General features: G+C 47.0%; 1 protein-coding gene across 4 annotated transcripts in view; it reads left to right on the forward strand.

Moving 5' to 3' along the window:
* The window catches only part of LOC139535666 (membrane-associated guanylate kinase, WW and PDZ domain-containing protein 3-like), a 147,129-nt gene that overhangs the window by 93,242 nt on the left and 39,603 nt on the right, over nt 1–14,284 (forward strand). For all 4 annotated transcript variants that reach the window (XM_071335331.1, XM_071335330.1, XM_071335328.1 and 1 more), the window contains exon 2: nt 6,662–6,778. In XM_071335331.1, the coding sequence (XP_071191432.1) occupies nt 6,662–6,778 (117 nt within the window). The remainder of the gene's footprint in view (nt 1–6,661; nt 6,779–14,284) is intronic.

Here is a 14,284-nt window from a genome sequence, read left to right on the forward strand (position 1 = left end):
GAGGCTTTGGATGACTCAGATTTAATTTCTCACCTCAGTGTTACATCCAAACAAACAAGCAAAGTCTGAAGGAGCTGCACCAAGCAACACAACATTATGTTGTGAGGAGACTGTGTGTGTGTGTGGAGGGGGGGGGGGGGGGGGGGGGTTTGAGCTCTCCACACGATCCCTCACACTCCTGAAGATGTCCGCTGTACACATGCCCTCGGGACGCTTTTTGCTCACTCAGCAATTAAATGCATTGGGGGACGATGGACTGCCATTTTAGAATGCTCGCAAACGATTGCCTTCTCCCGTAACAAGACATAGAAGAGAGAGGAGCAGTGGCCTGTGGTCAAAGAGAGTAGCAGAATACATTTTTGGTTGCTGTACAGATTATTTTCTCTTGTTTGTCTCATCTAAATGATGAGAAGCACGCAGCCATATTCATTTAGAAATTAGCTTTTTCAGTCCAAACCTAAAGATAGATCAGTAGACCTGGAAGGGACGTGTTTAGGAACTATAAACACACTGACGCTCAAAATGGAAAAGCGTGAGTGAGTGAGTGACGCACATACTCCTTCACTCCTTGTGAAATCTCCAAAGGCTGCCTGCCACAAAACAATGACTGGAGCAGATATGGTCATCACAACAACGGCTAACACTATTTCAGGCTTATCTTGCGCACTGCAGCTACAACGATAATTGGAGTTTCCTCTGTCAGTCAGTCAGCCAGTCTGTCTGTCAGTCAGTCAGTCAGTCAGTCAGTCAGTCAGTCAGTCAGTCAGTCAGTCAGTCAGTCAGTCAGTCAGTCATGCCTAAGAGAGGCTCCAGGATCTGTCTACTCTGATTGCTGTCTTTAGTCCCCCCTTCACAATGGCGCTCGGCTAACGAGCAGGTTGTAGTAAGGCTCATATCTTAGGCCATTGAAGGTGATGATGGTGATATAATCCCACATTTCCCTCATCATTAACTAGCGGATGACAGCACTAGAGCTGCGGAATGAATCCAGCTAGCCAGCAGGAGATGGTACTGATTGATTGACTCAACCACATTATTCTTATTATTATCCTAGACTGTTTTGGTCAATCTGTGCCAAGGCTAATGAGATAAGAGATGCATTTGAAATGATTGCAAATAAAGACCTTTTAGTGTTTTGATTAAGGCTGACTGCGGAATGAACAGCGCTGTAAATGCTCTCTAATTCCATCATTTTCTCTTCATGCAGCTGCCTGCTAGGTTGCTAACATCCTGATGTGAGTGTTAGGTCATGTTCTCTCTGTTGTGATATGTTTATGTGTTGTGGTTGGAAGCTGAAAGGGGCATGCTTGGAGGGGGAGCGACTCTGTCACTCCGTCTGAAGACGTGTCTCCTGAGGTCAGGGAAAGTGCCAGGGTTTGTGCATCACTGTGGTTCTCTCTCCCCATGTTCCTCACAGCATCTACGCTGGTATGCTTTCCTTTGTTTCTTTTCTCTTTTTTTCCCTTTTCGGTTACTGAGTACATGACCGTGCTCTTGCGCCACACAAACATGACTTCACTTTTACGGAGACATGAGTTGACAACAGGCCTGGGATTAGGAGCCCCTCCCCGAACCATACTGAACAACACAGTCTACTTGAGTCACACTTGTTTTTGGATAGAACTATAAAACAGATCTGTCTCTCGCCAGCAGAGTACTGCGGTAATATGTGTGTGTGTGCGTGCCTGTTTGTCTGTGTGTGAGGAGAGATGTGCCAGTTTTGTTATCGGTATGTTACACTGTAGTGGGTTGGGTGGATAAATGTGCTCCATTCATGTGTGAGTGTAATCATACTGATTCCTTTTGTTGATCTGAGCCAGATGCTAAGCAAGGCTCCTCACTGGGATGGGGTCGGTGTGTGTTTTACTCTCCAGCTGTATCTGACTCCACTGACCCACGAATGACATAACCGAAGGATGGACCGCCTACAGCAGAGAGACACAGAGATGGAGAATGAACAGAGGCAGAATGAGTGAGAGAAAGAAGGAGAGCAAACTAGAACAGATGTTGGAGTTGGAGGGATATAAGTGAGAGAGATAACTGAGAGATAACTGAGAGATAAGGAGAGAGAGAGAGAGAGAGAGAGAGAGAGAGAGAGAGAGAGAGAGAGAGAGAGAGAGAGAGAGAGAGAGAGAGAGAGAGAGAGAGAGAGAGAGAGAGAGAGAGAGAGAGAGAGAGAGAGAGAGAGAGAGAGAGAGAGAGAGAGAGAGAGAGAGAGAGAGAGAGAGAGAGAGAGAGAGAGAGAGAGAGAGAGAGAGAGAGAGAGAGAGAGAGAGAGAGAGAGAGAGAGAGAGAGAGAGCATGAGTCAGCAACCCGAGGGTAACCCTCTCCTCCCTCTTGCCCCTTCACAGATACTGGGATCCTCTGTTCTTTTCTCTCCTCATGTTATCATGGTTGTGGAGCCGCTAAGCCTGTCACTCTTCTGCTGACTGCTGCTAATCATGAACCTGAGAGGAGCAAGGTCGTCCCTCCTCTGCAACTCTCCTGGGCTCTGTGGCACAGCAGGGAGGAGGGATGGGCGTAGCTTATGGTTGGTTAACTTTAATATGGATGCAGCTGTGACCGTGTGAGCCCACTGGCCCTTGACAGCTTTTAAATCAGCAGGCTCTGCAGATACTGCTATAGGTTGAGGCTCTGGCCTATCCTAGGGCCTCACACTCTATTAGATAATATTGCTGCTGCTGTAGCCTATACCCTGTGCTGTTGATATAAGTGCAGATATTTAATTTACAGGACTGGGGATGTGTGAAGTCCATAGCCTGTCCTACTCCTACACAGGCTCAATTCAGACACCATTTACTATCTGAGTTGCAGCTTGACCCGCATCACACCTACAGTACCACTGTCTGAGAGAGAGAGACACCAGGAGCCCAAGGTGCCCTGAGCCAATTTCTCCAGAAAAAAAAGCATCCAGAGCTGCGAGGTTAGAAGCAGTGGATGGATGACACCTTGGGGGCAGCCTGACACCTCAGTGGAGTGATGGTGGGTGCAGAGGTCATTCAGGTGAATGTGTCCCAGCAGGCCTGGGGAGAAAGAGGCCCCAGGCATTTGACTGAGCACAGGGGATCTGAAGCACTGACACCAACAGCCCGCCATTAATTACATGATGGAGTGCTGTGTTTGTGATTGGACCTCACCGTGGCATGGAGCTAGCATCTGCCTCACAGGGATGAGCACCACAGTGTTAGAGCCTGTTTCACAACACACACTGCTAGGTTAGTAAATGCCTTGATTCCAGAAAAGTCCTCAGCCATATGGAGGAAAGGAATGTGTGTGTGTATCCTCTGCATTACACATAGGGTTGCATAGGGATTTCTGGAACACTTGGGAATTTTGGGAAAGTTAACGGAATTTTGCAACCCTAATTACACACATTTGGGACTTTGTAAAAGACATTCACACGTGAAAGACATTCACACGCACACTTGTCCCCTGTTCCTACTGATTAGTACTTGTATAAGTGTGTCCTTTGGTTTCCGTTGTCTGTTGATTATTGTTACTATGTCCATTGGTGCGTGTGAGTACCTGTGCTGTGTGTTTTGGCTTTTGTGCCATTGTGGATTGCGTAGATGATTACGGGTCTCGTCCCGTGCGATAATCATTGTGCGCGTGTGTTATTTATTTGAGGTACTCCTCGCTCTTTTGTTTGGGTTTCAAGCCTGTGTTTTGTATGGTGTTTGTTTGGTCTTCGTCCCCGTGCCCTTACACGGCACGCCGTAATTTGGGATTAATAAAAAAACTATTACGCATTCCTGAGCCTGTCTCCCGATCCTTCCTGCCAATGTGACAAAGATGCACACATCTAGGAGAAGGCTTTCGGCCAAATGGAGAAGATTCCTTGCTCACATGACATACTGCATGTAATGGTATATGGCGGTCAGAGACTAAACCTCCGGACACCCTGCCTTGTCAGGGGAATCTTCATTATGTGGCATTTAGATTACAGAATAAATTACCTCCATGGAGAATTCCACATGCGTTCGAGAGATGTGGAACCATAAGCTACATACTGTAGGTGTGTCTTGAAAACAGACCAATTAGGAGACTGATATCTGTTACTCTTTTACCCAGAGGCAGATTCCTGAGCCCTTCTCTCTGATGCTTTTGAGTGTGTGCGTGTGTGTGTGTTTGCGTGTGTGTTTGTGTGCGTGCTTGTGTGTGTGCTTGCTGTTGGTGGTGTTAGTTAAAGTGTGGAGACTCTGAGTCAACCACCCTCAGTGCTCCTCCTCTCCACTGGTATCTGCCCTGAGATGCTACAGGCTCTACAGAGCTGTATTACTGATGCTAAAAATAAGCAGAAAATAAATGTTAAAGAATTCCTGGTGTTAACCTTCCATTTGTGAGTCACTCACTCAACTCCAACCAATATGAGGATGAAAACCTTGTGTAATAAACAGGGATACAAATTGAGAGACGGACTTAAAAGCTGATCATCAAAGGAACCTATCTTTTTAGGAATCATACCCCAATTGATATACCTCAAAATGATTCTGATTCCTTCAGTTACTTCCAATAGTGTGTATGGTAATGGTAACATTCACTGTAGGTAGATGTTAATGGGGGTAATGGAAGATACAGATATAGTTGACTGAGAAAGTAGTGGGAAGATGAAACACCACATAGTGAGGAGGAAATGTATAGGTACTGTGGCAGTACAGAGAGATGCAGAGAAGGAGGGAGTAGAGAAAAGTACAGAGAGAGAGAGAGAGAGAGAGAGCTGGAAGACCAGGGAATGTGAGGTGAAGTTCAATTATTTTCATTTGTCCTGGCTGGCTGCACTCACTCCAAATACACCAGCATACAGGGCTGATGGGTACTATGGAGGCCATTGAGTCCCCATCTCCGAGTGTACAATGACTCTGTTATCTGTGAAGAGGAGGAATGAGGTTCATCTCTGATGTGACAACCTCACTAACACCATCTGACAAGACCGAGCAGGCCACAAAGACTGCATTGTATAGCCACGGGGTTGGTGTATGCGTTTTTGTTTGTTTGTGTGTGGCGTGCGTGCATGCCTGCATTTGTGTGTGCATCCGTGCGTGCATGGATTTGTGTGTGTGTGTCCGTCCATGCGTGCGTGCATTTGTGTGTGTGTGTGTATGCGTGCGTGCGTGTGCATGCAAACAGCAGGAGCCTCTCAATAAAATAACAAAGTAACACATTAATTACATAGTAAGTTGAATCATTCTCAGTCATATTCTAAGTACCGTAAAATATTTGACATTTTGCTGAAGGGAGATTATGCATTGCAAGTCTAGATTGTGGCCTGGTATCAACTTTACCCTTCGAAGTATTTGATGTTATCATTGCCTTGGTCTTCAGAGAGATGTGACATATAGTGTATGGGATTTATTTTAGACTGTTTATATGGCCTGTTTCTTTGGCATTTCTCTGAGGGAAGACTTGCATGGACTACAACCAAATTCTGGGACAGTTTGGGCTGGGGCTGGCAGATTGTGCCTCTGTTCCCCTGTGTCTGTCTGTGTGTCTGTGAGCCTGGACCAGCTGTGATTTGTCCCTCTTTAGAGCTGAAGAGTGGACACGCACAACTTTTATCCTGAAAAGCTGCCCCCATAGGGATAGTAATTCCTAAAACATGCCACATGGCATGCAAAAGAAGGGTTGATTTATGGTAACACCAATCTTTAGGGGCAAAATATAGGTCAAACTGAGTATGATGAGGATATTCCTAACAAGTAATGACTCGTTTTTATGTTATTTTTTGTCACTGGATTTAGATGGTGTTTGTCATGACTTGTTCTGTTATAACAGTTAGTTAGGTAGCCAAACATTACATGACCCATTCCACTACAAGCGTTTTTCTAAGAACACCAAAAAATATTTAGCAACAATTTGTAATTTTGGGATATGTTCATTTTGACCATTGTTTGATGAACAAGGAGATAAGGTTGTAGATTATGCCGCAATTGTCCCATAGCTCATCTTTATTCTATTACTCTACCTATACTACATCTCCATTGCTATCACCAGCTATGTCTACTGTAGAGGGCTGTTTCTTTCTGAAAGGAGGTATTAGTATTCATAGCCATGCATACAGAGTTGTGTTGAGTGGAGTTTGTCTGCCCGGCAGAGAGGAGAGAGAGGGAACATGATGATTACTGAAGCTCAGCGCCAGTCGAGCCATTTCAAAGCCACTTCTCCCCCCACTGCCAGCCTGGAGACGAGGCTCACATCCAAGACACTGAAGATCTGGTCTCTTTTCTCTCTCTCTCCTCTCTTTTTTCTCTCTACTCGTCATCTTCTCCGACACCCAGCAAACTTTCCTCTGCTTTTACAGGATGACTCTCAAGTTCCTGTCTCCTTTCAAACGCTGTATGAACTTCCTCTGTTTTTAAAAAGAAGAAGCGCTATCTCCTGAGTTTTTGCGTTGAGACCTACCACTTCCTTTGGAAAATGTGTTGTGTTGGCCTATGCTTGGTTGTCATTGAAGCTGTGAGTGTCTAACAATTGTATGCATATTATATGAAACCTTGTTGTCAGTTGTATTGTGTAGATGAGGTGCATTCACTGGAGTGACTGATGGAATGGGAAAGCAGCATATTGTTTGTCCTCTAACCTCTTGTTTGTTCTCTAAACTCTTGAAACTGAACCTCTTGTACATTTGTCCTGTAATAACACTTTGTGTCTCTGTCTGCTCAGGGAAGGTTCTGAACACGGACCTGCGCCACTACCTCAGCCTGCAGTTCCAGAAGGGCTCGTTGGACCACAAGCTGCAGCAGGTCATCCGGGACAACCTCTACCTGCGCACCATCCCCTGTAAGTCTCCTCAACCTCTGCTCTGAATTGGCACCCTATGCGGGCCCTGGTGAAATGTAGTGCCTCAGTGTCTCTCTCACACACCTGAAAATCGCCATGACAACACAAGCAAAGACAGCCTCATGAACCCAGACATTGCTCCAAATTGCAGTCTGTGATTACGGTCTTTTATGCAAAAGCTTTTACTTTGAGTGGTTGAAGATATAAGTCAATCTGCAAATTAGATGAAATCTGAATGACCTTTAGAGGCGTCAGTTAAGAGTAGACGTTGAGGTGCTATCCTCTTCTCAATGGTCATAATAGCTGTGTTCTTAGAGTAGGAAAGGACGTTAGGTTCTATTAGAAGAGACGATGAACATGCATGGAGAACAGAGACCTTATCTCCAAATTACTACATTACTATGTAATTACCACACATATTAAGTGACAAAATGAAGAGCATAATATTTACCATGACAGTTTTGCAAAGGAGAGTCTCTAATAAGAACAGTAACATGTTTGAGTCCCACACACAGTCCCACTGTTCCTCAGGCTATGAAAGACAGTTCTGCATGGCACTGTCACAAACGCAGGCAGAAGTGTGAAATATTTCCAGGAAGTACATTTACATTTACATTTAAGTCATTTAGCAGACGCTCTTATCCAGAGCGACTTACAAATTGGTGCATTCACCTTATGACATCCAGTGGAACGGCCACTTTACAATAGTGCATCTAAATCTTTTAAGGGGGGGGGAGTGAGAAGGATTACTTTATCCTATCCTAGGTATTCCTTAAAGAGGTGGGGTTTCAGGTGTCTCCGGAAGGTGGTGATTGACTCCGCTGTCCTGGCGTCGTGAGGGAGTTTGTTCCACCATTGGGGGGCCAGAGCAGCAAACAGTTTTGACTGGGCTGAGCGGGAACTGTACTTCCTCAGTGGTAGGGAGGCGAGCAGGCCAGAGGTGGATGAACGCAGTGCCCTTGTTTGGGTGTAGGGCCTGATCAGAGCCTGGAGGTACTGAGGTGCCGTTCCCCTCACAGCTCCGTAGGCAAGCACCATGGTCTTGTAGCGGATGCGAGCTTCAACTGGAAGCCAGTGGAGAGAGCGGAGGAGCGGGGTGACGTGAGAGAACTTGGGAAGGTTGAACACCAGACGGGCTGCGGCGTTCTGGATGAGTTGTAGGGGTTTAATGGCACAGGCAGGGAGCCCAGCCAACAGCGAGTTGCAGTAATCCAGACGGGAGATGACAAGTGCCTGGATTAGGACCTGCGCCGCTTCCTGTGTGAGGCAGGGTCGTACTCTGCGGATGTTGTAGAGCATGAACCTACAGGAACGGGCCACCGCCTTGATGTTGGTTGAGAACGACAGGGTGTTGTCCAGGATCACGCCAAGGTTCTTAGCGCTCTGGGAGGAGGACACAATGGAGTTGTCAACCGTGATGGCGAGATCATGGAACGGGCAGTCCTTCCCCGGGAGGAAGAGCAGCTCCGTCTTGCCGAGGTTCAGCTTGAGGTGGTGATCCGTCATCCACACTGATATGTCTGCCAGACATGCAGAGATGCGATTCGCCACCTGGTCATCAGAAGGGGGAAAGGAGAAGATTAGTTGTGTGTCGTCTGCATAGCAATGATAGGAGAGACCATGTGAGGTTATGACAGAGCCAAGTGACTTGGTGTATAGCGAGAATAGGAGAGGGCCTAGAACAGAGCCCTGGGGGACACCAGTGGTGAGAGCACGTGGTGAGGAGACAGATTCTCGCCACGCCACCTGGTAGGAGCGACCTGTCAGGTAGGACGCAATCCAAGCGTGGGCCGCGCCGGAGATGCCCAACTCGGAGAGGGTGGAGAGGAGGATCTGATGGTTCACAGTATCGAAGGCAGCCGATAGGTCTAGAAGGATGAGAGCAGAGGAGAGAGAGTTAGCTTTAGCAGTGCGGAGCGCCTCCGTGATACAGAGAAGAGCAGTCTCAGTTGAATGACTAGTCTTGAAACCTGACTGATTTGGATCAAGAAGGTCATTCTGAGAGAGATAGCGGGAGAGCTGGCCAAGGACGGCACGTTCAAGAGTTTTGGAGAGAAAAGAAAGAAGGGATACTGGTCTGTAGTTGTTGACATCGGAGGGATCGAGTGTAGGTTTTTTCAGAAGGGGTGCAACTCTCGCTCTCTTGAAGACGGAAGGGACGTAGCCAGCGGTCAGGGATGAGTTGATGAGCGAGGTGAGGTAAGGGAGAAGGTCTCCGGAAATGGTCTGGAGAAGAGAGGAGGGGATAGGGTCAAGCGGGCAGGTTGTTGGGCGGCCGGCCGTCACAAGACGCGAGATTTCATCTGGAGAGAGAGGGGAGAAAGAGGTCAGAGCACAGGGTGGGGCAGTGTGAGCAGAACCAGCGGTGTCGTTTGACTTAGCAAACGAGGATCGGATGTCGTCGACCTTCTTTTCAAAATGGTTGACGAAGTCATCTGCAGAGAGGGAGGAGGGGGGGGGAGGGGGAGGAGGATTCAGGAGGGAGGAGAAGGTGGCAAAGAGCTTCCTGGGGTTAGAGGCAGATGCTTGGACTTTAGAGTGGTAGAAAGTGGCTTTAGCAGCAGAGACAGAAGAGGAAAATGTAGAGAGGAGGGAGTGAAAGGATGCCAGGTCCGCAGGGAGGCGAGTTTTCCTCCATTTCCGCTCGGCTGCCCGGAGCCCTGTTCTGTGAGCTCGCAATGAGTCGTCGAGCCACGGAGCGGGAGGGGAGGACCGAGCCGGCCTGGAGGATAGGGGACATAGAGAGTCAAAGGATGCAGAAAGGGAGGAGAGGAGGGTTGAGGAGGCAGAATCAGGAGATAGGTTGGAGAAGGTTTGAGCAGAGGGAAGAGATGATAGGATGGAAGAGGAGAGGGTAGCGGGGGAGAGAGAGCGAAGGTTGGGACGGCGCGATACCATCCGAGTAGGGGCAGTGTGGGAAGTGTTGGATGAGAGCGAGAGGGAAAAGGATACAAGGTAGTGGTCGGAGACTTGGAGGGGAGTTGCAATGAGGTTAGTGGAAGAACAGCATCTAGTAAAGATGAGGTCGAGCGTATTGCCTGCCTTGTGAGTAGGGGGGGAAGGTGAGAGGGTGAGGTCAAAAGAGGAGAGGAGTGGAAAGAAGGAGGCAGAGAGGAATGAGTCAAAGGTAGACGTGGGGAGGTTAAAGTCGCCCAGAACTGTGAGAGGTGAGCCGTCCTCAGGAAAGGAGCTAATCAAGGCATCGAGCTCATTGATGAACTCTCCGAGGGAACCTGGAGGGCGATAAATGATAAGGATGTTAAGCTTGAAAGGGCTGGTAACTGTGACAGCATGGAATTCAAAGGAGGCGATAGACAGATGGGTAAGGGGAGAAAGAGAGAATGACCACTTGGGAGAGATGAGGATCCCGGTGCCACCACCCCGCTGACCAGAAGCTCTCGGGGTGTGCGAGAACACGTGGGCGGACGAAGAGAGAGCAGTAGGAGTAGCAGTGTTATCTGTGGTGATCCATGTTTCCGTCAGTGCCAGGAAGTCGAGGGACTGGAGGGAGGCATAGGCTGAGATGAACTCTGCCTTGTTGGCCGCAGATCGGCAGTTCCAGAGGCTACCGGAGACCTGGAACTCCACGTGGGTCGTGCGCGCTGGGACCACCAGATTAGGGTGGCCGATGCCACGCGGTGTGGAGCGTTTGTATGGTCTGTGCAGAGTAAGCAGCTTACCTCTCATGTATATTTACGTTTTTGGAGAGGAGGAATATTTCTCCCACTATCACTCCCTTCTCTCAACCAAATCAAATCGAATCAAATTGTATTTGTCACATGCGCTGAATACAACAGATATAGTATAGCAGTTGCCATACCAGGCGGTGATGCAACTGGTCAGGATGCTCTCGATGATGCAGCTGTATACATTTTTGAGGATCTGGGGACCCATGCCAAGTCTTTTCGGTCTCCTGCGAGGGAAAAGGTGTTGTCGTGCCCTCTTCACAACTTTCTTGGTGTGTTTGGACCATGATAGTTTGTTGGTGATGTGGACACCAAGGAACATGAAACTCTCGACCCGCTCCACTACAGACATATCAATGTGAATGGGGGCGTGTTCGGCCCTCCTTTTCCTGTAGTCCACGATCATCTCCTTTGTCTTACTCACGTTGAGGGAGAGGTTGTTGTCCTGGCACCACACTGCCAGGTCTCTGACCTCCTCCCTATAGGCTGTCTCGTCATTGTCGGTGAACTTAATGATGGTGTTGGAGTCGTGCTTTGCCACGCAGTCGTGGGTGAACAGGGAGTACAGGAGGGGACTAAGCATGCACCCCTGAGGGGCCCCCGTATTGAGGATCAGCGTAGCAAATGTGTTGTTGCCTACCCTTACCACCTAGGGGCGGCCCGTCAGGAAGTCCAGGATCCAGTTGCAGAGGGAGGTGTTTAGTCCCAGGGTCCTTAGCTAAGTGATGAGCTTTGTGTGCACAATGGTGTTGAACGCTGAGCTGTAGTCAATGAACAGCATTCTCACATAGAACCAATATGACATTAGTTTTCTATAGTTTGTCTCTGACAATTCCTCAGGTTCTTATGTTAGAAATAGTGTTCCAGTATTCACTCTTGAGTGTGTTAGAGTTTCGGCGGGAAAACTGTCTGTGAAACAAAGGCGCATTCCTATGAGGCAGAAGAGGGAGAAAGAGAGTCTTCTACATTTACGACAGTTTCTGTCTCCGGTTTCTGTCTCCGGTTTCTGTCTCCAGTCTATGCTCCTAGTTTGTCTTTCTTAACCTTACTTTACCTGGCAGAGTGAATCGTGTTTCTCTGACTAAATTCTGAGATCTTTGGAAGAGACACGCCATGGTTTTGAATTACACAATCTTCCTGAGTTAGTCCAGTATTCTAGCAGTGCTGTGCTGTAATTAGGTTCACTGTGTCTCTCTGTTGGTGTGGTATACTCCAGAGGCTAGTCTGGCTCTGCCAGATCTCACAGGGGACGGACACAGATCCTTAGATCTCATATCAAGGTTCTACGGGACAATGGTTGCTAGCAGAATTAAATGACTATTTCAGGGATATACTATTTCCTCTTCACACTTTTACAGTACCCCTTGTTTTATATTCCTCCCAAACCTACATCTTTCCTGCAGTCCATCCTCTATCAGCTACAGTGGCCTCACTGCATGACTGTGACTCCATAATTCCCTCTCTGAATTACTGTTTTAAAGAGTGACTGAGTAAGAAAGACTGAATGACATCATTCAATCTACCTTACTCTCTCCATCTTTACCCCCTCTCATTCTCTCTGTTTTTAGCATTCTTGCGTTCCATTTATCTCTTTCATTCACTCCCTCTCTATCCTTCTCTCTCTCTTTTTCCTCTCTCTCTTTCTCTCTATATCCCTCCCACATACAGTGCATTCGGAAAGTATTCAGACCCTCTCCCCTTTTCCACATTTTATTACATTATAGCCTTATTTTAAAATGGATTAAATTAATGTTTTTCCTCATCGATCTAAACACAATACACCAGGTTTTTAGAAATGTTAGCAAATTTATTCAAAGTAAAAAACTTAAATACCTTGTTTACATAAATATTCAGACCCTTCGCTATGCGACTGGAAATTGAGCTCAGGTGTATCCTGTTTCCATTGATCATCCTTGAGACGTTCCTACAACTTGAGTCTACCTGTGGTAAATCCAATTGATTGGAAATTATTTGGAAAGGCACACACCTGTATATATTAGGTCCCACAGTAGACAGTGCATGTCATAGCAAAAACCAAGGCATGAGGTTGAAGGAATTGTCAGTAGATCACAGAGACAGGTTTGTGTTGAGGCACAGATCTGGGGAAGGGAACCAAGAAGGCTTCTGCAGCATTGAAGGTCCCCAAGAACACAGTGGCCTCCATCATTCTTAAATGGAAGAGGTTTGACTTAGAACCCGATGGTCATTCTAACAGAGCTCCAGAGGTCCTCTGTGGAGATCGGAGAACCTTCCAGGAGGACAACCATCTCTGCAGCACTCCACCAATCAGGCCTTTATGGCAGAGTGGCCAGAAAGAAGCCACTCCTCAGTAAAAGGCACATGACAGCCTGTTTGGAGTTTTCCAAACGGCACCTAATGGACTCTCAGACCATGAGAAACAAGTTTCTCTGGTTTGATGAAACCAAGATTGAACTCTTTGGCCTGAATGCCAAGCGTCTCGTCTGGAGGAAACTTGGCATTTTCCTTACAGTGAAGCATGGTGGTGGCAGCATCATGCTGTGGGGCTGCTTTTCAGCGGGAGGGACTGGGATACTAGTCAGGATTGAGGGAAAGATGAATGGAGCAAAGTACAGAGAGATCCTTGATGAAAATCTGCTCCAGAGCGCTCAGGACCTCAGACTGAGGCGAAGGTTCACCTTCCAACAGGAGAAAGACCCTAGCACACAGCCAAGACAATGCAGGGGTGGTTTCAGAACAAGTCTCTGAATGTCCTTGAGTGGCCTAGCCAGAGCCCGGACTTGAAAACGATCGAACATCTCTGAAGAGATTTGAAAATAGCTGTGCAGCGACGGTCCCCATCCAACCTGACAGAGCTTGAGAGGATCTGTAGAGAAGAATGGGAGAAACTCCCCAAATACAGGTGTGCCAAGCCTGTAGCATCATACCCCAGAGGATTCGAGGCTGTAATTGCTGCCAAAGGCCCTTCAACAAAGTACTCAGTGAAGGGTCTGAATACTTATGTAAATGTGATATTTCAGTTATTTCTTAATAAATGTGCAATTTAGAATTTCCAATTCTAAAATCTTGTTTTTGCTTTGTCATTATGGGTTATTGTGTGTAGATTGATGAGAAAAAAAACAGCTGAATCCATTTTAGAATAAGGCTGTAACGTAACAAAATGTGGGAAAAAGTCAAGGGGTCTGAATACTTTCCGAATGCACTGTAAATACTGTATGATGTGTTAGCAATGCATTACTCTGGATCAAAAGTATTCTGTTTATAGCTAATATCACTGAATCAATTTTAAATCAATACACTGAAAATGATCAAAGTCAGAGATAAAAAATGTGGATTTGTCTGTCCTTTGCTTGTGTGTATCACACAGTTCCTGTAAGGCCATCCTGTCCTTGTGCTTTTGAGAGCTTTCTAGCACTTTGGGTTGATAATGCTCCATTACAAAAACCTAACATCACCCACTCCCCTTGGCGTGACCAGGGCACCGCAGCATTATGGTCTGTGAGTGGGCCATGAAAGATGGGACAATCAAGAGGGAGTGAGGGAGAGAGAAGTGCTCGCAGGTCCTTACTGTGTGCCTTGATAATCCCTGAGTCTCCTTCATTGGGTCTCAGACTGCCTCCATGTCCTCTAGATGGTAACACAGGCGCAGCACAGGCTGCTGAATCTGGCTCTCCTGATTGAACTCTTGGTAACATAAAACCATTGAGTTTAGTTTTTGCGTGAATATAGTTCAGTGCCACACTAAAGTAGGCTTGACATTGTATTCTGAGGTCTTTGTAAGAGACATACCATGGCCTTGAATTACATGGTCTTCCTGAATTCTGACTTTAACGTAATACAG

The sequence above is a fragment of the Salvelinus alpinus genome, chromosome 12, assembly GCF_045679555.1.
Source record: "Salvelinus alpinus chromosome 12, SLU_Salpinus.1, whole genome shotgun sequence".
NCBI lineage: Eukaryota > Metazoa > Chordata > Actinopteri > Salmoniformes > Salmonidae > Salvelinus > Salvelinus alpinus.